We start from the raw sequence: 24,470 nt of genomic DNA, 5'->3' as shown, positions 1-24,470 counted from the left end.
GATGATAATAGGATGATAAGATAAAGAGGATTCTAGAGAGAAGCACAGTTAATGTGGTGCCTGGAAGCTGAGACTCCTTTTTCTGTCCGAGAATTGGTTTGGGGGAGATGTTAACTTCTTTTGCTACTCTTTCTTTCTGTACCTGAGAAATGGCAATAATAATAATAAAACACAAGTTTATTTTAGTGTATAATTTTAGGCCTGCAACAGCGACAGCAACTATTTATTTAACAAACTTATATCTCATTTACTTATTTCAAACCCTGTCCAACTCATTGCCTTAGGCTTACTTAGCCAACAGAAATAATGAGTCTGGACTTGCATTCTGAGAAGGTAACTGTACTCCAAATCTGCTTTGGAGCCTTGAACTCACCATGCTACAAGATCAAACATGACCCACAGAAGTGTAAACACTACCACATCAGGGGCAGGAGTCAGCAATCTTGAGAAATGTTTGCCTGATGGAAATGAGTCTAACAACTTGATTTATGAGCCAATGTACTTCATATTGATTTTCAAATGCCGTGAGTTATTATTAATGAATAACTACTTAGCTACTTTTTGTAAACTTTTGGCTTTCCAGCTCAAAATCTTGGACACAACTCCCATGAAATAGCAAGCAAGATATTACATATAATTGTCCTTGTATTTTTCATTAAAGTATCACCTCAAGCCTTATTTTTATACCACCATTAAGTTTAGTCACTGAATCTAAATTTATCGTTTTCCTTTACCTTATGATTTCACCAAATCCAGAATCCATACAGCTTTGAACCTACACATTTCAAAAATTTTTTTAAAAATAATAAATTCCACAGTGTAAAATTCTTTTTCAAAGAGCTACTTTTTAAAAGCCATCCTAGAATGTCTTTATTCTTGCACAACAGATGCATGTTCGAGTATTTAAGTAGGATGTGTCATAATATCTGAAATTTACTTTGCATGGTACAGAAGAAAAAAAACAGAGACAAAAAAATGTTAATCATTGAATTCCAGTGATGAGAAAGTTAAGTATTCATGTCATTTTTTTTAGCTTTTCTGTATATTTGAACATTTTCATCAAAGTCAACAAATTTTAATATACGCTATTCTACAGGTATAAGAACATTACTTTTCCCTAAACAGAAAAGCATGAGGAGATAATACGATGCCTGGGAGGTAGGATGGGGTGGGCAGACAGCTGTACTGAAGAATAACCTAGTTCTAGATTTTAAAATTTCTCTTGAGTTCTAGATTCTTAGTTACTTGTTGAATCTTGGTTACTTGTTACTTGGTGACTCGTTGAGTAAAAATTTTTCTACCCTCAGAATAGCTTAATCGTAAGATGACTACTCAAATAACAGATTATTAGAAAACCTCATACAAGGAAAGATTTCCCTCGTTCATGATTTCTTATACAAGGTGATAACATTTAATATATCTATAAATGACTTTTATTTGTTATGAAAGAATATAACAAAATACTCACTATTGCCTTGGGCTTACTTAACAGGAATAGTGAGTGTTTTGTTGTATTCTTTTATATAACAAATGCTGAAAAGGGTATAAACATATGAGATATAAGTTTGTTAAATAAATGATTGCAGTAGATGTCAAAAAGTTCAATATTATAAACTTGAATGAATTTCTTTTTGTGTTTTATGGATTATTATTCCTATTTCTCAGGTAAAGAAAGAGCAGCAAAATGCCTTTTCACGGCAGATATTATTAAATTTCCTTCCTACCCAGAGCCCCAATCTGTTTTTCTTTGTTAAACAGCATGTTAAAACAGCTGTTTTCTTTATAGATTAGGATAGTGTGTCAACATTACATCAAATTTGCAGCAGATTAAGTCAGGGTGGGGCGGTTTCTCATACAGTTGGAAGAGGGGGGTAAATTGGTTTGATTTTTCTTGAAAGACTTCGGCAGCATTTATTAAAATTTTAACTTTGTACATCCTCTGACCCAGCAATTCTACTTCCATAAGTTAGGTTACAGTAATACACCTGAGTACAAAGAAGCCTGTATAGGAATGATGTTACAGCATTGTTTCTAACAGCATTCATAAACAAATAATCCCAAACAATGGGATATTATTATATTATTATCACATTAGAAAGAATAAAGTAGGTTGTACATTCACCAACACTGGAAAATCTTCAAGGCATAATGTTAAGTAAAAAGAAAAATAAGTTTCAGAATAGCACTTAAGAGTACATCATTCATGTTTTAAACAAAATTTACATTTCCGTGTGTGTGTGCGTGTGTGTGTGTGTGTGTGTATGTGACTGTGTAGGTAAATGCATTGAAAAAGTGCTGGAAGAACACATATATCAACTGTTCATTCTGATCACATCTAAGGAAGAAAGTTGGATTGAGAAAACAGAGTGAAAATGGAAAGTTGTTGCTTTTTTTTCTGCATTGAGAGTTTCCCAATGAGATTACAGACATATAACACCAGGTAATATTTTTAATGATTTTAAAAATGGAAGAGGTTTTATAATTTTAAACACTCAAAATGTTTCAAATACTGTTTGTTTTGTAGAATTATTAATCATTTTAGATACCAAAACATTTAAAAATCCACAAATGAATATCAATACATTAGAAATTAACAAATAGTTACTGCTCAGACAATACTACACCAAGAGTTCACAGTATATTGTGTTATTACAGTTCCAAGAAAACTGGGGGGAAAATTCAGAAGCTCCATTTAAAACTAGTGTGAAAACCCCATTATCTTTAGAATGTATAATTTGGAAGAATATTTTTCTACCACAGTCCCCATAGCTCTCAGAAAAGCTCTGAAAACTTTGTCCCTCAACTGCAGTGTCATGGTCATTTGAACATTTAAGATTATGAAATGGTAGTCACAGAACACTGAAGATTTTATCAATGAAATATATTATTTTTAAAGAAAACCATTCTATTATTCTGTGAGTCCAAAAACAATAAATTTTAACCAAGCTGATTTTAAGATATCCTCTTTATAGAAATAAGCAGAAAGTGATCCAATATTTTCTGTGTTTTTGGACTAAAACATATGGATATAAACTAGTTGAATTTATGTACAAAAATCACAAAATAATAAGAACCAGAAAGCAAATGAAAAAGAATTACCCACAGGAACATAGGAATGCTTCAAACAAAAATTTTAAAGAAATTGCAGGCTACATGATTGCTTGTCAAAAAAGAGAAACCAGGATTCAGAAAGTGATTATAAAATTTTTTAAAAGTTGTAAAAAGACAGAGCAGTAGAACAGAGGGAAAAGATTTTTTAAAAGATTAAAGCAACGTTAAGAGCAAGAGGATAAACAGAATAAACATGAGTGAAAGGGACACCTGGCTGGTAGGTTTGACAGAAATTAATAAAACCACATGCAATAAAGTATATTAAAATATTGTACACAAAAGGATATGAAAGGTAGACCAAAGAAATCTGACATATGTATAACTGGTATTCCTGAAGAAGAAAATAAATGGAATAGAACATATATCCAAATATGGAACAGAAAAAACTTACTATTTAGATTAAAATATACATGTTTTTAAGGCAAGTATAATTTTAAAAACACAAAACACAGCAAGTCTTAAAGATATTATTTTCAAAACAAACAGTATTTCTATATCACAAACACTTAGTGTTCAAAATACATGGCTTATTCAAATTCAAGGTCTGAGTCCCTTGTCTCAAACTACAAATCCTCTCAGACCTTCCACATTCAAGGAACAGGACATAGAAGCTTTCCAAACATACACACATATCCCCTGTTTAACATCATTAATTTGTTTTCTTTTTAAAGTAAAGACATTGTATTTTGTCCCTTCATTAATCCTTATAAAACATTCTCACTAATTAAATAAGGTGGGAAAGAAAATGAATGTTTTGACCCCAGTCCTTTCTCTCACTCACTTTCCCCACATCCTCTTCCTATTCCTTTCTAAACAATTTCTTTAACGTATTAAATTTTATAGCCAAATACTAATCAAATGTGGTATATAAACACACACACACCTTTATCCAAGCATGTGTACAAACTTAACCCAAAGAGAAGAAATATGGTTCCATGCGTGAGGGAAAGTACCAGAGCAGAGCTTATGTTTTTCTCTATGAGGAACCAATGACTTTAAGTGGAAGAATGGGTATTGCTGCATAGATTAGGAATTAAAGTTGCCTTTCATCTTCACACTGCAAATAATTTTTCCTTAATTTATAAAATGGGTAAAAACTAATAAGGAGGAAGCTTCTACAGTGCTAGTAACGTTCTATTTCTAGGTCCGCATTCTGATTAGTGAACACATGGGTGTGTTTACTTTGTTGTGATAATTCAATGAGCTGTACGTTTTACGTGTACTTTTGCGCATGTTTCTGTATGTATGCTATACACACAGAATAAAAAGTTTACATTAGAAAAATAAAGCACTTTTCGAACAACACCATATAAATATTTGTTAAGCAAGTGATGATTGTACATTTGAATGATGGGTTTACAGCAAATACCCATTAGGGAATTAGGGAATTAGCTGAACTGGGGTTCCACCAAGGTGGAATTTTAAGCCAAAGTCAGGGTTCATATGGCACAGAGAGAGTCACTCCCTCCCTCCCTCTCTCGCTCTAGCTCTCTCTCTCTCTACCTCTAACTCTCACTCTTAGTCTCTCCACAAATCTAAACACTCCTCAGGACCAAAAAGACTGTTTAGTTTCACCTGCAAAGATAAGTATAATCTGTGTCAACTTCCAAAATGTATCCTCATACACTATCTACTTTAGCAGTTCCCATTCAGAGCAGCCTCCTAACTCTTTAAAGTTGGCTTTTTAAAAATAGGGCAGTAAGAAGTTTCTAGCAGCTAAGTGCATCTAATTCAGAAAAGCTTTAGACAATTTGAAAGGACTGAAATTCCTTAGATTTGACCCGAGTAAAGAATTAGATATTGGCTGGGAAAATGGAATGGAGAGAAAGGCTAACCACGTTTGGTTCTCCTTTTAATGCAACATTTTTATCTCATCTTCAGTTCTGCAAAAGGGGGAAAACTGCTTGCCAGACAATAAACTGTTGTTTTATAATTGTGGGACTTAATAACCAATTCTATTTCTTTTTTTTTTTCAATCAGAAAAAAGAATCTGAAACTATGAACTTATTCTTGAAAACAGAAAGAACATTTATTCCATATTGTTTATTACTTATTTTTTAAACACACCAAAAAACTGAAGTTATCAGAAAAGATACTTGATACGATTTCAATTTTCTTAAATTTACCAAGGCTTGATTTGTGACCCAAGATATGATCTATCCTGGAGAATGTTCCAAGAAAACCATAATTCAAAAAGAGTCATGTACCAAAATGTTCATTGCAGCTCTGTTTACAATAGCCAGGAGATGGAAGCAACCTAAGTGTCCATCATCAGATGAATGGATAAAGAAGATGTGGCACATATATACAAGGGAATATTACTCAGCCATAAAAAGAAACGAAATTGAGTTATTTGTAGTGAGGTGGATGGACCTAGAGTCTGTCATACAGAATGAAGTAAGTCAGAAAGAGAAAAATAAATACCGCATGCTAACACATATATATGGAATCTAAGGGGAAAAAAAAAGTCATGAAGAACCTAGGGGTAAGACGGGAATAAAGACACAGACCTACTAGAGAATGGACTTGAGGATATGGGGAGGGGGAAGGGTAAGCTGTGACAAAGTGAGAGAGTGGCATGGACATATATACACTACCAAACGTAAAATAGATAGCTAGTGGGAAGCAGCTGCATAGCACAGGGAGATCAGCTTGGTGCTTTGTGACCACCTAGAGGGGTGGGATAAGGGAGGGTGGGAGGGAGGGAGACGCAAGAGTGAAGAGATATAGGAACATATGTATATGTATAGCTGATTCACTTTGTTATAAAGCAGAAACTAACACACCACTGTAAAGCAATTACATTCCAATAAAGATGTTAAAAAAAAAAAAAACCCTGAAGTTAGGACAATGGGAGGTGATAGCTCTTATTAGTAACCATCCTTCTGAGTGGATTTTGCTCAAACTCACTATTCCCCTGGGAAATGTGAGTAATGACAGAACAGCTGGTAACGGGGCTCAAGACCAAAAAACCAGGGGGTCAACGAATCAGGAGATTCAGTTTACCCAGGTTACCTTCAATTCGAAGCAGAGGAGGATCTACGCGGTAAACAGAAGATGTGGAATCTTCACTAAGTGAAAAGAAGCCAGCAGTTACAAGAAGTGATAAGCCCTGGTCTTGAGCTGGTGACTAGCTGCCCTCTACCCGATCGTCGATGGCTTGACCCCTATGCTGAGGTGTGGGCCGGCTGGGGGCAGGGGCACAGCACGAGTACTGAGTGTGACAAAAGCCTTCTTCTTGCGTAGAGCCCCACGGCGAAAGCCTGCCTCTGAGGGAGGCTAGGTCAGAGCACTGGAATCTCCTAACACTTCCTTCGTTCAACTCTAAGATACAGTTCACTGCAATGTTTATTTCAGGAGCCCAGTTCTTTCCAATAAACCACAGGTACCTACCACTAGCAAAAGAAAGCTGTATACTTTATAAAACTCAACAAAACCGTGAATAAAAAATACACACACAGAAAACCACTTGATCGCCTGAACACTCCTTAGAAATAACTGCCGAGTTTACGACAGCCACCTGTATATCTATTTTTGTTCTCTTCTCCAGTCCCTTTGCAATTCTGCAAGAAGCCATTTAAGTGTGGGTGCTTAACCCACGCTGGGCTGAAAGCGGGAGGAAAATAAAACTGGGTGCATGGTCTCAGTAACACAGGACAAACATGCTGGGGAGCAATCACCACGCTAAGAATTGGTCCTGGGTATCTGCAGAATGAGTTCTGCTCTCAGGAGCTCCAACCCACATTTAATGGGGAGCCCTCCAATCACATGTTTTTTAGAAAGCCATGAAATGTACATTGACAGTGGGGCAGGCAACACATCTCAATCACCCGGGATGCTCCTCCCCACAGCCAGCCTCATTTACCCGTAGGGAGAGGAAGAGTAGCCATTTTTATTGTAGAAATACTCCTGGCTGGTGACCAGACCAACTTGGGTGTTACAGAGCAAACAGTTAGGTGGGGTGACCAACTGTTCCAGTTTTTCCTGGGCTGAGGCATTTCCTGGGATAGTTCCAGATATACTGGGATCAGGTGGTCACCCTACAATGGCACTGCGAGCATCCCATAGCAGCCACGCTCTCCCAGGACCTGGACCTGGGTGGGTGGCACAGAGCAAGTTACTTCATTTATCTCTATAGGCTTTGTTGTCCTGATACAGAAAATGGGAAGTAGAGATGCCTAGCTCTGCCAGTATTTCTCAAAGTGTGGTTTTCAGAACATCTGTGCCCTGAAATAGCATCTGGCAGAGGTGCTCCAAGAGGTGGGGGGATAGGGGTGGTAGGAACAGTGTGCTCTGGTTGGGGGCGGGGTATTTTTTCACTCTATCAATTCTATGTTTAGAATTTGCTTCACATGGTGCTAATAAGAAGCAGACCAACTTTTAGTCAATTTTATTGTTTTCTTTTAAATCTATTGGTAGGTAACACAGCCCCTTACTGCCTGCACCCAGGGCAGACCTCTCCCACCACTACCAGCCCTCCCCCACTACTTCGGTACAACACTGGTGTGTAACACATGATAGACTCAAATATTTTTTAATGAACAAGTTTTCAATTTCCTTTCTAAGCAGAAAATCTATGACTCTGTTAAACTATTACTGAATTAAAATAGAGGCAGTTTTGGGTAATTTGTCACTCCACAGCACTGTAGTTTCATCTTTGCCTTACTTCCTCATTTAAAAGACAACCTACCAAAAATGTCATATTTGATCATCCTAAGATGCCCTCTATCAGTGCCTAAAGAAAGGCTTGTTAATCTATTTACACGGCAAATCGAGTACTTAAGAATGATATGCTTAAGCTGTGCAGAGCTGGGAAAGTGCCTTTAGTAGAAATCAGGTACAACCCCCTTCTGAACTAATTTTGTCAGGCTAGGTTAGCCGTATTCATACCAAAGGAAGTTCCAATTTGGGGGTGTAGATTTGTTTCTCTTAAGGAAAAAAAATACACATATTCATTATTTTCAGCTAATTTTGAATGTCTGCATCTTCACAAGTATGATCCCAAGGACACTAGACTGAATTTCTTTCTTCTTAAGCATAAAATTAAGACAATCCACGAGGGTTAAAATTCTGAAAGAAATCAATAAACATCAGTCTCAAGCCTTTCCTTTCTCTGGGAGGCTCTTATGAGAAAAAAAAAATGTCTGAGCTGTCTAAATAGTAACATACAATCTCAGCAAAGTGCATTACATGCCTATGAGATACATAAGGCCCAGCTCTTCACTAATCTGCTGGGATTGTTTTCTGCTGACTACAGTTGGAAGAATCAGAATGTTCCTTGGAGAGGAAAAAAAAAAGGGAGAGAGAGAGAGACAGAAGAGGAGAAATAGGGAAAATAAAACTCAAATGACTATGCCAGCAACCCCAGCTAGTGAAAGCAGGAATGGAGCCTGACATACACATGACATAAAGGTAATGCTAGTAAAGGGTTTCAGAAATCTCATGGTAAAGTCTCATTTCTATACCTACAATAAACTTGAAGAACAAGTAATTACCACCTCCATGAACTAGGCATTGCCCTAAAGGCAATGCATGTTTTATCTCATTTAATCTTCACAACAACCCTGAGTTTTAAATGGAAACTGAGCATGAAGAGAGTAAGTAATTTGCTCCTAGATCTGTGTCTAGTAGGTGGCATGGCCAGAATTCAGTCTAGGTCTTAAATCAATATAAATGGTGAATTTGATGTTTGCCATTACCAGTGGTTGAATACCCAATCAGTTTTCCCTGGAGACTACGTGCAATTAAAAAACGACCATCAGGGCCACATGGGGCAATGGGAGATAGACTGGGATATTTGCATAAGGCACCCCTCCACTGAAAGGCAGTTTCCAGAGAAAACTCCATCTAGTGGAAGACCATCTTCCTGGGCTCTCTCTAAAGGCTGAGCCCCCTGAGAAAGCTTCAGGCTCTAAGTGGTACACAGCTGCCCATCACTTGTCTAAAATCCTACCATAGTTTTCTGCCATCAAATACAAGGAAGTCTCTGACCTACAATACACTATTAACTGTTGAGAAGAAAAGGCTAAGAAGCATTCTCCTCCCTAAATAGGCATAGCGCTGAAGGGATTGGGGCTTCAATGCCTCTTTAAAACTCTAAATATTTACTCTTCAACAGAACAAGTAAATCCTCCAGCTCCAGGATCAAATACATAAACAGATTCTACTGCCTCTATAAGCCATACCCTCTCCCGACCCACCCCCTGCCCCAGAAAACACATACCCGACACATGAAATCACATTACAGAATATTATTTCTCAGTCATACTAAATACTGTAGTGTACCATGTTATCAATTATTTTTTACACAATGTATATTTTTAGGAAGCAGTTGAGTCTCTTTCAACTACATTTTTGCAGACAGTCTTCTAATATCACAAAGTAGCCACATTCCCCATTTTATAAGTGAGAATACCAAATTTCAGAGTATTCTGTTCACTACTGAATAGCTGAGCAAAGGCAGTGTTTGGATTTAAACCCAAGTTTCCAGTCTTTCTGATACCCCCTCCATTTTCCTTTTAATTCTAGTTAGGAATATACATTTCTTTTTTTTTTCTGAAACCAAACACAGATACTTTTTTTTTATGGGGTATCATTTTACATCAATTCCATTAAAACCTAAAACCAATTTGCTGTACTCAAGTTAGGTGGCATACAGTATTTTAAGGAATACACATTTCTAATTAAGTCCTATAAAAGTACACAACAGTAACATAATTTAAATGCACTGTCACCCTCCAGTGTATCCACGCACTCAAAGATATCCACACTCCCACTGACACACAAAATGCCCTTATATTCTCTTCATCTCCAGCATGCCTAAGTGACTGATTCTCAATTTTCCTTCACTCAAGCTATTGTGTCCAAAACTGCCACTCTGCTTAGAGCACCAAGTCACTTTATTCTGCTTTGAAATGGTGATCTACAGAGCCACTTAGACTCGCTGGCAGCTTTTACTCTGATACTTGCCAAACTGTGTCCCTGGACAAGATTTTTGATGGTTTTCTTTGCCTCCCTCCCCCACTCGTAACTCTGTGCTGTTGCTCTGCTCTGTAAACTAAACCTCCCTGTGTTTCTAAAGGATCTGTAACAATGAGAAGCAGAAGGAACGAAGGTGGAGAGGGAGAGAGAGAGAGAAAAGAAGAAAGAGAGAAGTAAGGGAGGGAGGGAGGGAAAAAAGAAGGGAAGGAAAGGAAAGGAAAGGAAAGGAAAGAGGGAGGAAGGAAAAAAGAATCACAGTTACAGCTTCAGGATAGCAACAATAGATTTGTAACCTGAAAACCTCAGAGATAAGATGTGGCATTTATATAGACACTGGCAAGTCACAAACAAATGTTATTCCTCGGTCACTGTGTGAAAAAGGCCACCTAGTAAAGGAATGTATCTTCCCTGCAATGAAAAACCATTTGGGTGTAAAATAGATAGCTAGTGGGAAGCAGCTGCATAGCACAGGGAGGTCAGCTCGGTGCTTTGTGACCACCTAGAGGGGTGGGATAGGGAGGGTGGGAGGGAGGGAGCCGCAAGAGGGAGGGGATATGGGGGTATATATATATGCATAGCTGATTCACTTTGTTATACAGCAGAAACTAACACACCATTGTAAAGCAGTTATACTCCAATAAAGATGTTAAAAAAAATTAAAATTAACACAGGTACACCTTAAAAAAAAAAAAAAAAAAAAACCATCTGGGTGTCTCCAGCTCCACCCCTGCCAAAAACAACTGCCACAAGCAAACTGTGAGGAAATAAAAGCAAAAGTAGGAATAGGAAGCAGGAGTGGTCTGAAAGAGGTTCACTTTGAAGACCAGTAGTGAGCAAAAGAAAGTCCTCCTTAAAAAAAAACAAAAACAAAAACCTGCCCAAAATATTCTCATAAATGAATCATAGAAAGCTGTGTTTTGTACAACGCAACTTTGCAAACTACTTTTCAATAATATATTTGCCACTGCTTACAATCGATTGCCTTATAGCATACAGCATTTAAGGAAAAACCATGTTCAAATTTTCAGGTGTTTAAATCATTTGCTTACAAAAATGGTTGTGCAATTCAATCGAAAAATAGAGAGGAAGGTCAGATCTGCTCTTCTTCCATGGCAAAAGCTTCCATTGGAAGTATCTCTGGCCTAGGTCACTTGCCTTACTAGAATTTTATCCTATCTTCCTGGTTTGCTTTAAATGGATTGTGAACTCACCAGGATGCCTTTACTTTAGTCCGAGGGATCCTCTGAAACTATACAGTGTGCTTTTCCAAAGACACTTTGCTCTCCTTTTCTGGACATGCCAATTATTAAATTGTTATATCGATAAATAGATTGAAGGAGGTTGTTTGGTTGAAGTGCTTTTCAAAAAAGGCCCAGGGGGGCTTCCCAGGTGGGCTTCCCAGGTGGGCTTCCCAGGTGGGCTTCCCAGGTGGCGCAGTGGTTGAGAGTCCGCCTGCTGATGCAGGGGACACAGGTTCGTGCCCTGGTCTGGGAAGATCCCACATGCCGCGGAGCGGCTGGGCCCGTGGGCCATGGCCGCTGAGCCTGCGCGTCTGGAGCCTGTGCCCCGCAATGGGAGTGGCCACAGCAGTGAGAGGCCCGCGTACCGCAAAAACAAACAAACAACAACCAAAAAAACACAAAAAAGGCCCAGGGTACTTGAGTGCTCTCTGGCCTTCAACCTTTCCTCCATCACCCTTCACGGAAGTGATACTTATTAATAACTAGAAAACTGTCAAGTCCAGAAAATGAAATCAGGTATTTCTAGTAAATGACTTTTTCTTTAGTCAGTGAATTTTCTTTTTTTCTATTATTATTATTTTTAATTGTGGTAAAATACACATAAAATTTACCATCTTCAACATTTTTAGTGTACAGTTCAGTGGCATTAAGTACATTCACATTGTGCAACCATTACCACCACTGATCTCCAGAACTCTTTCATCTTGCAAAACTGATGAAAGTACATGAGAATACTCATGAAACAATAACTCCCCATTTCCCTCTCCCTCCAGCCCCTGGCAACCACCATTCTACTTTCTGTCTTTATGCATTTGACTATTCAAGCTACCTCACATAAGTGCAATCTTACAGTGTTTGTCTTTTTGTGGCTGGCTTATTTCACTTAGTATAATGTCTTTAAGGTTCATCCATGTTGTAACATGTGTCAGAATTTCCTTCCTTTTTGAGGCTAAATCATATCCTATTGCATGTATATACCACATTTTGTTTATCCATTCACCTGTCGGTCACTTAGGTGGCTTCTACCTTTTAGCTATTGTGAGTAATATTGCTATGATCATGGGTATACAAATATCTCTGAGACCCGCATTTCAATTCTTTTGGGCATATACCAGAAGTGCAACTGCTGGATCATATAGTAATTCTATTTTTAATTTTTTGAGGAAACTCCATATTGTTCTCCACAGTGGCTGTATCATTTTACATTCCCACCAACAAGACAAAGGGTTCCAATTTCTCCACATCATGACCAACACTTGTTATTTTCTTTTCTTTTTCTTTTTTTTTATAGTAGCCATCCTAACACTTGTGGGGTGATTTGCATTTCCCTAATGTTTAGTCTAATAAGTCGCTTTTATCCAAATGTTCAGAGAAACAATATAAAGGTGTTTAGGCTCTATCTCTGAGTTTTCCTTCAAAAAACCCATTCATTTTTTTTTTAAGTTTTGTTTTTAATTATTTATTTATTTATTTATTTTTTGGTCTGCATTGGGTCTTTGTTGCTGTGCGCAGGCTTTCTCTATTTGTGGCGAGCAGGGGCTACTCTTCGTTGCGGTGTGCAGGCTTCTCATTGCGGTGGCTTCTCTTGTTGCGGAGCATGGGCTCTAGGCACACAGGCTTCAGTAGTTGCAGCATGTAGGCTCAATAGTTGCGGCACGTGGGCTCAGTAGTTGCAGCACGCAGGTTCTAGGGCACACGGGCTTCAGTATCTGTGGTGCGTGGGCTCAGCAGTTGTGGCTTGCAGGCTCTAGAGTGCAAGGTCAGTAGTTGTGGCGCTCAGGCTTAGTTGCTCCGCGGCACGTGGGATCTTCCTGGACCAGGGATCGAACCCATGTCTCCTGCATTGGCAGGCAGATTCTTAACCACTGCACCCCCAGGGAAGTCCCAAAACCCATTCATTCTTAATCCCTGAAACTTATTCCAAGCCCTTTCTCTCTGCCTCATCTTCCATAATAAAGTCAGGATATTATCTACTTCATCCTCTTGCATGTATCCTTTCCAGTATGTATTAATAGAATCTGAGAAGCTTTCTTCCTGATGATGAGGACTTAGGTTGTGGAGGAGAGGCAGGAGGCAGAAAGAAGTGAGTATAAACACATGACTAGAGAAACAGACAATACAAAACCATCCTGATTAAAAAAAAATTAAAGGCCACCATTTCCTACCCAAAAAGTTGAGAAGCTCATCCCAGTAGGAAAATACACATGAATTCACAGAAAGTGAAATACAAGTGATTGATAATAAATATTTGAAATAAGTTCATAATGAGTAACATAAAACACACATTACAAGAGTAACATTTTTTTCAACTTTCAAAGAAAAAGATTTCCTCAAATAATAATAATCTGCATGCTAATAAGGAAATACAAATGAATATAATCTTTCCCAAAACCAATTTGGTGATTTGTATCTATAAAGAACACTAAAATATTTATCTTTGGGCTTAGAAATGCCACTTCTGGGGAACATTCCTTAGGAAGTCATCAGTAATTGGAAGATTTATATACACAAACTGGAAACAGCCTAAGTATCCAACAATAATAGGGGGACTAGTGAAATGAATTATGCCATATCCAAAGCGTAGAATAATGTGCAGCCACTGAAAACACTTTTGAATAAGTTTAATTACATGGATTAAATACATATATAATATAAAATATATAATACAGATTATATCATTACATAGCAAAAGGCTGCATATAAAACCATATATATATATATATATATATATACACACACACAGTATGAGCTCATGATACTTGCTTTAAAATAGGAGATCAAAGAAATTATTAGGAGATCGAGAAACCTGGTTCTAAATGCCTACCTTATTATTTATGCCTACCTTATTATTTTATTTGTAAAGTTAGGTGCATTTCCTAAATTTTCTATCCTTAGAATCATCTGTAAAATATTGGGAAAATTAATATCTACCACACAGGGCTTGTGAGAGGATTATACGATGTAAACCATGTAAAGTAATAAACTCATACTAGGAAATAAATATTAGTTGTTATTTTTTTAATTAAAACTAAAAACTGTAGTCACTTGCAGTAGTCCAACATAAAACAAAACAAATGGTGAGCTCCAAGTTACAACTTCAGACCACATGCCCTGGGCACGCCATCATCCATAGCAGTACCCCAAAAAAGGCATTGTGAGAATCACCATTTTGTATTCAATCAGGCCATAGCACAGGCATTTGGAGAAGTCAATAGAAACTATGATGGCAGGAAAAAGTGATGACAAAAGAGCTAATGAAACCATTTTTTTAAAAGAGGGTATGTGGGAACGAAGGGACCAAAGAATAACTTCAGGCATAAAGAGTTTCAGGGCATCACTAATACAGAAGGATCCTTGTAATACGAGTGGCAATCTTGCTAACCTCTTATTTTTACAAATAAAAAGAAAGAAAAAATGCCCCCCTAACAACATTAAGTGGCACACTAGTTACTAGCAAACAAAATTTGGAAACTTTGGTAACCTGACTCAAAAGTGCTTAAGAAATAAATTGATCAAATGAAGATGGGAGGGGAAAAAAACAATATAATTTTGAGGGTCATGGCTTTGTAAGAAATAGATGACCAATAGCTTTAGAAAATCTGGTTTGCTTGGTGATGGAGGAAGGAATGTTAAGTGCATGTAATAAACATTTAAAATCTTCTATGTACAACATGGACCGAGATTCTAGTGCTCACCAACGAAGTGCTATCAGGTGAGTAAAACAGGTAAAGAAAGCCTGAGGCAGCTGCAGTGATCTCCTATAAAGCCATGGGACTGGTCTGATGATGGAAGAAAGTCATCTGAAACTCCATTATCTTGCCAAGGCCACCTGCCCTTCCCCATCACAGAAGACAAAACACTTCTGAAATACCTTTGGGACTGGAATTGAGGAAAAAATCTAACCCTGTCCATGGAGAATTCAAATACTTTCAACAGAAAAGTCATTAAGTGAACTCAGGGTGTTAATTTCATCAGGCCTTGATGACATTAAATCATTTGTGATAATTTAAAGTTATCTCACCTGCCTTCCCCACTATTCTAAGGTGCTGCCCGTTAAGAGTAATGTCATGTCTTTTATCCACAAATCAACCTATTACAAATAGCTACACTATTGCACCCTGTAAATATAAACCTCTTATTTTGCAAGATAAGAAGGCTGTACCAAAGTTCTGCAGAGAATACCACCCCTTTGATTTGAGGTTGTTTTCCAATGAAACAGCCATTGTAATCCAATTTTTCTAACCCAGTCAGAAACCGTAGGCGTCAACCTGTTTGTGTCTGACCCAAACTCTTGCCTCTTACACCAGTCTGGCAAAGCAGGTATCTGTAGTTTTAATCTGAATCACACGATCATTTAACAAGCAAAAAAGGTACATTTATGGAGTTAAACATGCAGGATGGATTGCATGAAAAAACCATGTTTGTATGCAAGTTGTTCTCAAGTACTCCATCTTGGGCCATTCTGGCTGCTATAACAAAATATTGTAGGCTGGGAAGCTTATAAATAACAGAACTTTCTCTCTCATAGTTCTGGAGACTGGGAAGTCCAAGATCAGGGCACCAGCAGATTTGGTGTATGGGGAAGGCAAACTTCCTGCTTCACAGACAGCCATCCTTCTACTGTGTCCTCATAATGGAAGGGGTGAGGGAGCTCTCTGGGGTCTTTTTTTAAAAGGCAGTAATCCCATATATGAGACACCACCCTCATGACCTATTCACTTCCCAAAGTCCCCACTTCCTACTACCATCACCTTGGCATTTGCAACTTATGAATAAGGATTGCCACTTATGGATTTTGAGGGCACATGAACATTCAGTCCATTGCACACTCCACTCTTCTAAAATATATCTGACAATATCAGCCTCCATTACAGGCTACATTATAGGAACATCCTTCAGTTATGAAACACCTGACACCCCACTTTTTCCTGGCAGTCATTCACTCACACCTCCCCTCTCTCCTCTAACCATCAGAAATACATTCTCACTCGTTTTCTCTCTGTCCTCTCCTCTCCTCTCCTCAGTGGCCTCACCCAAGGCTGCTGCTAAGGCAAAGATATTAAGTAAACCCATGATAAAAATTGACCCACTGGCCAGACATTCCCTCTGATACAACCGAGACACTGTTGTTCTCTGAGGATTTGGTTGCAGGAGGTCATTATCTGGCTGAATGAGCCAGGCAAGACTGGTGTCAGCCTCTGAAGAATGACAGCTCTCACGTAGCTTGGCACTTGAAGAACCAACCTGACAGGAATGAGCTGCTCATTTCTTACCCAGACATCACAAGAGATGCAGATCTACTCTGGGATCCATCTAAAAAAGGTCTGAGGAAAGAGAGCAATTGCTTTCTCTGGAGAATCTTCTTTGTTGGTTATTCTGAAAGAGTGTCGCTATTTGGATCACAAATGATAATAGCCCAAATGATTCTTTTAAAACTCAAATCATAGTTGAAAAATACAAGAAACAAAACCATTAGCTAGGATATTTGTATGAAAAAAATCTCTTTATTCTTAGATGACTTATTTCTACCTGTAAAAAAATAACATTTAGCCTGCTTCCAAGTTTCATGAGATAACAATTAGTAAGCTTCAAATATATAGCATCCCTACAGGAATCAGATAACTGGGAAAGTGCAAGCAACCTTGGATTACAAAGGCCATCTGCTTCACTGCATAAATGAGAAAATAAGGCAGAGAGAAATTAGGTGGCTGCCCCAGTGTGAGGTAAGATTGACTAGAATGCGAATGTTCCGATTCTCAGTCAGTACTTTCTGCATCTCTCTCCTAAACCCACAAGGAAGAAAATGCATTAATGTTATCTTTTGTAACAATAACTCAAAAAAATTTTATTCCCAAATAGAAATTCAGCAGAACTTTAATCCCACATTTATGAATACCATAGCAACACACATTTTTTTAATGAATTTAGAAGAAGCATTTAGTATAACTCCAGAGAATGGCTCACTGAGCCTAAACAAGCATTAAATCAAGAAAATTCATCAAAGACATGATAATGCTACATTATTAAATAATATTTTGCTCCTTGTCAACAAGCCAACAACATAACGGTATACACTACAATTTTCATTCTAGGAGAAACCATCCAATTATTTTTTTAAAAAACAGATATTTTACTCAGTCAATCAGGTAATATCTATGGTGGCCCTTCTGGTCCCTTCCCAGAGCTAACTGTAGTTTAAAGACTAATGTAAAAACCACCAGACTTTGGGCTGTTCACAGAATCAGCAAAAAGTCACTGAATTTAGGCTGCTCCATTTGTAACCAATCATTCTGGACATTCATATTGCTGTCCATATGGTACTATAACATGGCATTGTTATGGCCACCAGTGCCTTCACTGCCAACACCCAAACAGTGGGGGTGAAAACGAGAAGGTAGGACTGCCCAAATGGGCAAAGCCTGATTCAATTAATTCTTTAGTGCTTCTCTTTACAGAGAGAAATACATAAGACTGAGGAGAATGAATTCAAATTCACAATTTTTGCCTCAACAAGGGCATTAAAGACCCCCATTTAATAGAAATCAAGGTCTTGGATAATCAGCTATTTCATAGATATGTTCTCAGCCCTGAAATAAATGACAATAGGAGCATAAAAGGAGTAGAATCCTGGGGGAATGATTTCCTATTACAAATCATTTCATTTTTCAAAGAGATTTACAACCAGCTTTTTAAAATCATGTTATACGTTACAGAATACTGCAAAAGAAAAACATTTACGCACAACATGTTAGAAGGGTACCGAAAGTGAGTCATACCACTGTCAACAATATCGCTTGGTTCAGTTATATTGATTCAGGTCCTTGATGGGTGCTGAAATGAAGGCCACAGGTTGGATACCAGAATGTGTCATTTAGGTCTGAGAAGAGGAGAAACATGCAGAACTTGTAATTCTGGATACAACTATACCCTTGGATTTTCAGAGAAGTGAGAGAGTCCCCAATGGTTAAAGACAGAGCTGTCACTATTACAGAAAGAAAGAGACACCCTTCCAAAAGTCAGTAGCATCCTGTGGTATATGGGCCATATTGGATTATTATGCTGACATTAATCATAAACTTTCACTTTCCACACACGCTATAAAATCACCTCAATTTGGATCAATGGCCTGAAAGAAACCCACCAAACTCTCTACGTATCAATATGAGGACATTTGCTGTGACTGATGGTTGAAGGCAGCTGACCCCTTTGTGTAAATTCTAAGTCATGGGATTGTGCAAACGAAGAAAAAGATGTTCAGGAAGAGGAAAAATGAACTTCCAGTTTGCAACCATGAAATTAGCTTTTTTTTTTTTTTTTTTTTAAAGCAGAGAAAGTCAAAGTACAAAGCTATCTCCATTCTCTAACATGCATTTTTTCCAACCAAATGAACAGCCTGGAATCAGCTTTCTGCCCACAGGTCAATAGCTGACGTGGTTTTGTTTTCCAAAACATAGGACTACACATCTCTTTCAAAATGCATTAGCCAGCTAAAAGTGAGCCCAGCCAGAAATGATCAGCCAGAATTGATCAGATGTCATTCTGCAACTGTGTGGAACCCCTACTATGAGTCGCCACAGAGGACCCCGCGTTCCCAAGAGGCTCTTTTTGGACAGATTGCAAGGTCAGATATGAATTCCCATTTTCTGTAAGTAAACATCTGCTCTACAAAGCAACTCTAACCCTGCAAACACAACACACCCACTTTCTCACAGTTAAGTCTCAGCGCTGGAGAGGATCAATGACGTATCTGTGCTAGATTCCAATCATTTTAAAATAGGTCTTTAAATCTGTTCTTCTGTGCACGTCAATCTCTGCATGTGAACAGCTGACTTAGTTCTCAAGCAACAATACTGCCCATTGAAAAATACACCTTCCTTAAACAAAAGATACCTTTTGTTCCCATGAAGCATTGTCTGTTGCCATTTCCAGCAACAAATGACACAAAAGACAAATTCTACCATCCTCAAGAGTGGTTTTGGACAAACAGAAACACCAAAAAACAGAGCAAAAGCTTAAGAAACAAGACCAAGGTGAGTTGGGGGTAGAGGAGGAGAGGTGGAGTGGAAGTGAGAAGTGGAATCTATACTCTGTGATCTAAGAAGTTCAGCCTCTACTGATGAATGGGGGACGGGGGAGGGGAGAGGAATGGGAGGTTGAGGTTTTCAGTTAAGAAAATGAAGTGTGTTGCTGTCCCGGTTTTGTTTCAATAGCACCCGGAGAGTGCGTGGCAGGCACAATCTAGTTTGGTGACTAAGACCGATTCAGTGAGTAACACAAGTTTGTTTATGACACAAAGGAGCTACCCAACCAAATCCGGCAATTACACAAACAATAATATGTTAATTCTTTAAAATTGTTTGTGTTTTGGTACCAAATTAAAGTTTGTGTTTATTAAATTTCACAGGAAACATCTATCAATTTAATATCACCATTTTGCAGGCTGCGCACCCGTCCTGGAAAGAAATCGCTAATGGCCCGGAGTCCTGGAAACCTACAAACTACTGTCACCTATTTCCCAGCACTGTGGTCCTGATACTCAGTGTCACTGATGGAAACCAAACAGCGGCCATAAACCAAGGAGTCCCTGGTGAATTTCTCCAAAGCACAGTCCGAGCAATCCGTGCGCCCGGGTGAAAGCATTTGGAAGTGTGCGCGGTTTCTCTGCCCTCCGGGCCGCGCGTCCGGAACGTTCCTGGCTGTCAGGTGGGTGGCGACAAGGCTCGGCAGGGAAGCGCTGCCTGGCAGCGCAGCGTGCCCGCGGGGCGGAGAGGGACCAGCCCGGCGGAGTGTGGCGCGTCCCAAGGCCGGCCGTCGCTCACCTTTGTTCGCCTGCCCTCTCCGCGAGGAGGAGAGCGCGGGCCAAGGAGGAGTGCGGGGGGCTACCCCAGTGCTCCGTGGGCCCTCCCCTGCGCCCCGGAGGAAATCCAGAGGCAAGCCAGACCCGCTCCTGCTCCCAGAACCGCAGCCAGGCTGAGGGGTCAGCAACCCCTTCCCGAACACAAAGGTTGGGAGGCGTAAGCACGAGCGCTGGGGGCGCGGGTGCGTGAGCCACAGAGCACGCGAGTGTGCGTGTGCGCGCGAGGGTGTGCGTGTGTGTGTGTGTGTGTGTAGGGGGAGGGGAGGAGCGCTCGCGAGGGTGTGCGCGCGAGGGTGTGCGTGTGTGTGTTTGTGTTTGGGGGGGGGAGGGGAGGAGCGCTCCAGCCCTTCTTACCTCTCGAAGATGAGCCGTACCATTAACATGCAGAAGGCCAAGGGGAAGGCGAGATAGAGGTCCTCAGCCTGCGGGAAGGTGGCTTCCTCCGTGTTCTTCAGGTCCGCCCAGGTGACATTGTGAGGGAGCCAAAACCTCTCGTTCCAGAACCAGGCTAAGATTCCTGCCATCTTGCTTTGTCCAGTCCCGTCCTGGGCTCCCGCGGCCCGCCGAGATCTCCGCCGCGCAGGGCGCCCGGGGATGCGCGCGCGGCTGGCTCGAGCCTCTGCCGCCGCCGCCGCCGCCGCCTCCTCAGCGGCCGCTGCTCTCGAAGGCTCGCGGCGAGCCCCGGTTCTCTCCTCCCTCTGGCCGCGTTGGGGAAAGGAGCCGCCTCGCCCGTCACATGGCAGCCAGGGCCGCTGGCCCTGATTGGCTCGTCCTCGCGTCAAGCAGCCAGGCACACGCGGCCGGCTAGCCCACGCCCGGAGGGCAGGGCGCAGCCGCTGCGCTCAGGGCGCCAGGGCACCGCTCCGGGGAGTGCCGCCCGGCCCGGCGCTCACACTGCTCTCGAGCGGCGCTTAGGGCAGCGACCTGGGTTCAGCCGCCCGAATCCGTTCCGGCCCCCGGGCTTGCTCGCACATGCTCAGAACGCCGGCTTCTGCCGCGCTGGAGTTTCAGGGGTTTCGGTCGGCTTCCCGTGCGCGTACAGGCGCTGGGGAGGCAGGTAGGGGTCGGGGCGATCTTCAGATCCACCCTTGCGCCGAGACAGAACAGCAGAAGGAGAAGTAGGGGGCGCAAAGAGCGAAGGAGGAAGAAATAGCAGGTAAAGAGTCATGCACTCCAGCGCTTGGAGAAGGAGGGGGAAAATCGGGTTCTGGGGCAGGATGGTTTGGCAAGAGGCGTCTGCCTCCACCCCGCGCCCGTCTTTCCCCATCTCTGACCTTCCAGCCTGGTTTTACTCCGTTCGTCACCACAGTCCGCGCCCCCAGGGAAAAAGGCCCTCTATTTTAATTTATGAGGTGGTAAGAGAAATTAGGCACTTAACTGCTGTTTGATGATAACGATGAGATGATGTTGATGATGACAACAACCGCAGCCTTCTGTAAAACTGCCCCTCTAAATGAGCCTCTCAGAAGATGGCTCCCGACCACATTTGGGCTTGGCCCATGGGTAGTGAACCTGCACTCTGCTGCCTGACAGGCTCGTTGTTAACGCCTTTTGCATCGGAAACCTTTAAGGTGTTAAGTCTTTGAGGCCTAACCCAGGCACCTTGACGCCCACGATACATTTCCTCATTGATACGGGAACCATGTGTGGATCAGTTAGGTGGTACATGCAGAACCTGGTTCCAGGGAATACTTTGTTGATTTTTCTGACAAACGTTCATTTCCTGCCTGGTTCTGCTAGAAAGTTCTACTGGACCCTTCCAAGAGGAAAATAAACAGGCTCTTAATACTTCTTTACCCTCCCTCCCCCTCCAGCTACCACCCTCTTTTCACTCCTTGCCTTTAAAGCGTAACTCTAAAGAACTGCCTATATCTGTTGCTTCCGCTCTCTCCCCTCCATTCGCTTTCGAACTTCCGTTTGAGCATTTGCCCCTCTCTGCTGCACTGAATTGCTTAAGGTCACCAATGATCTCCATGCTGCTAAACCCAAAGGTCAGTTCTCAACACCTCTTATCAGTACCAAGTTCATCAGTAGCTGCCTTTTGAAACACTTTCTTGTCTTGATTTCCAGAAACCACATTCTTTCTGGTTTTCCCCCTACCTCATGACCGCTTTTGCTGAATCTCCTTTCTGGTTACTCCGCACTCCTTAAAGTTGGTGTGGCCTAGGAGTCAGTCTTTTGTCCTCCTCACTTTTCTATCTGTGTTCATTCACTTGGTGATCTTATCCAGTCCCATAGCTTTCAATGCCATCTGTGTGGCTTTCAGTGTCATAGTGATTGTTCCCAAATTTTTATCTCTAGCCATGAACTTTTCCTTGAACTTCAGCCTAAGTCCACTATCAAGTCAACTACTCCACTTGGATGTCTAAAAGCCATTTCCTGTCCAAACTACTAAACTTCCCCCTAATTTTTTCCCCCTCCTGTCTTCTTGACTCAGGCCCAAAACCTGGAGTCACCTTTTTTCCTTTTCTCTCTCATATCTCCTTTATAATCCATCACGTATCCTGTCACTTCCATCTTTAAACCAGAATGACACCATCTCTCACCACTTCTTCTGCAGCCATCTTGGTCCAAACCACCAACATTTCTCTTCCGAGTTACCCTAGTAGCCTCCTAACTCCCAATTTCAACACTTGTCCCTCTACAGTCTATTCTCAGCCCATGTGATCCGGTTGAAGTGTAGTGAAATCACTTCTGTGCTTAAAACCATACTGCTTCCCCATTCCTCCTCAGTTGGAAGCCAAAGTCATTTCAGTGTCCAATGATGTGGCTCCGTGTTACCTCTCTACCTCATCTACTCTCCTCTCTCATTTCCCTGTCCCTTACTCAGTGTGCTTTCATCACACTGGCCTCCCTGCCCTGCCTGCAAAACACCCAGCATGCCTTCGGGCCTTTGTACTTGCTTCGCTCTGTCTCTGGAACTTTTCCCCCAAGTATCCATGTCCACTCTTTCTATAATGCCACTCACTCGGTAAAGCCTTCCCTCGACACCCTAGTTAATCTATAATTGTCACTCCCCACCCCTACTCTTCCTAATCAACTTTCTTGCTTTGTTTCCCTCCAAAGCATTTATCACCATCTAACACAATTTATTTTTTACTTTTTTTTCAGTTGGTCTCCCCACACGCACTCAAATGTAAGCTTCTGAAAGTTAAAGATTTGTGTCTATTGCCGATTTATCCCTAGCACTTAAAATAGTGCCCAGCACATAGTAGGTACTCAATAAACTATCGAATTAATGAATCAGCACTACTCTAACCTCACAAAAATCTTCTCTAGGACAGGAAAAAATCTGAATAAATAATAGTGTTAAATGTTTATAAACTCATGTGAAGAATAGTGTGGGCATAAAGAAGGGCTTCATCAGCTCTAAGGTGGGGTAGGGGTGGTGTCCTTGAAGTGGGTTCATCAGGGAGTAGTTCATCACCATCCTCATTTGAGACCACGCACCCAACTGCTCATTGTTACTGGTGACTTTCCAGGAAAATGCCTTGACACCAAATGCATTGTTGTAGGCCACAGAGAGGAGTTCTATTAAGGTCTCTTGCCACCTTTGTGGCAAAAGGTCATGTCATGGTGGACCCTGGCCTTCTGGACCAGGCAGACCCCCTCCATGGCTGCCACTGGTCCCTCATGTCACTCTCATGTATGACCTGACAGGACCTTGCCTTCTCTGCTTTCCCGAAAGACCCACTGTGTCCCCATACATATATATATACACACACAGACACACACACACATATATAAATATATGAGGAAGTGTTGGTGACTTAAAGCCCTGGGACCTGAACTTTGATCCTGGGCAATGGAAGCCAGTGGTACATTTTCGTTCTTTTCCCTCCCCGGGACACACAGAGTAGCTTCAAACAGCCTCTCTGAAAATGTCCTGTGATACACAGCACTCAGCTTATTTCAAAACTGTGGCCAGCTCAGGAATTGCCTTGGATTTCCTCTCTTTCTCTGTCTCACTCTCCATTTCTTTCATTCCTGCTTCCCTGAAATTACACCTCCCTGGAAACGCTGTTATTTTCTAGAGAAGCCAAACTAAGATCATGTTGCTCTCCTATTCATCAACTCTGAGAAGGTGGTGAGATTTCAGGAACACTTTGAAAGATAGCTTTTGTTGGACCCTGGAAGGAGAACTCACTGCTTATCTGTGAATCTTGCACAAATCACTTAGTTTCTAAGAGCATGTTAACACCCTCCTGCGTAAGTTGCAAGTACCTGTCTTGACTATGTCACCTGACTGTCCTGAGGCTCACATGAGATAATATATGGGA

General features: G+C 40.9%; 1 protein-coding gene across 2 annotated transcripts in view; it reads right to left on the bottom strand.

Moving 5' to 3' along the window:
* Nucleotides 1-20,714, bottom strand: part of CERS6 (ceramide synthase 6) — a gene marked incomplete at both ends in the record, with an annotated part of 326,214 nt that extends 305,500 nt beyond the window's left edge. For both annotated transcript variants that reach the window (XM_079710750.1, XM_079710751.1), the window contains one exon: nucleotides 20,545-20,714. In XM_079710750.1, the coding sequence (XP_079566876.1) occupies nucleotides 20,545-20,714 (170 nt within the window). The remainder of the gene's footprint in view (nucleotides 1-20,544) is intronic.
* Between the last annotated feature and the right edge of the window lie 3,756 nt (nucleotides 20,715-24,470).

Source organism: Hyperoodon ampullatus (genome assembly GCF_949752795.1).
Source record: "Hyperoodon ampullatus genome assembly, chromosome: 8".
Taxonomy (NCBI): domain Eukaryota; kingdom Metazoa; phylum Chordata; class Mammalia; order Artiodactyla; family Ziphiidae; genus Hyperoodon; species Hyperoodon ampullatus.
The sequence above is the reverse complement of the archived record's forward strand: the minus strand, read 5'-3'. Positions and strand labels throughout refer to the sequence as shown.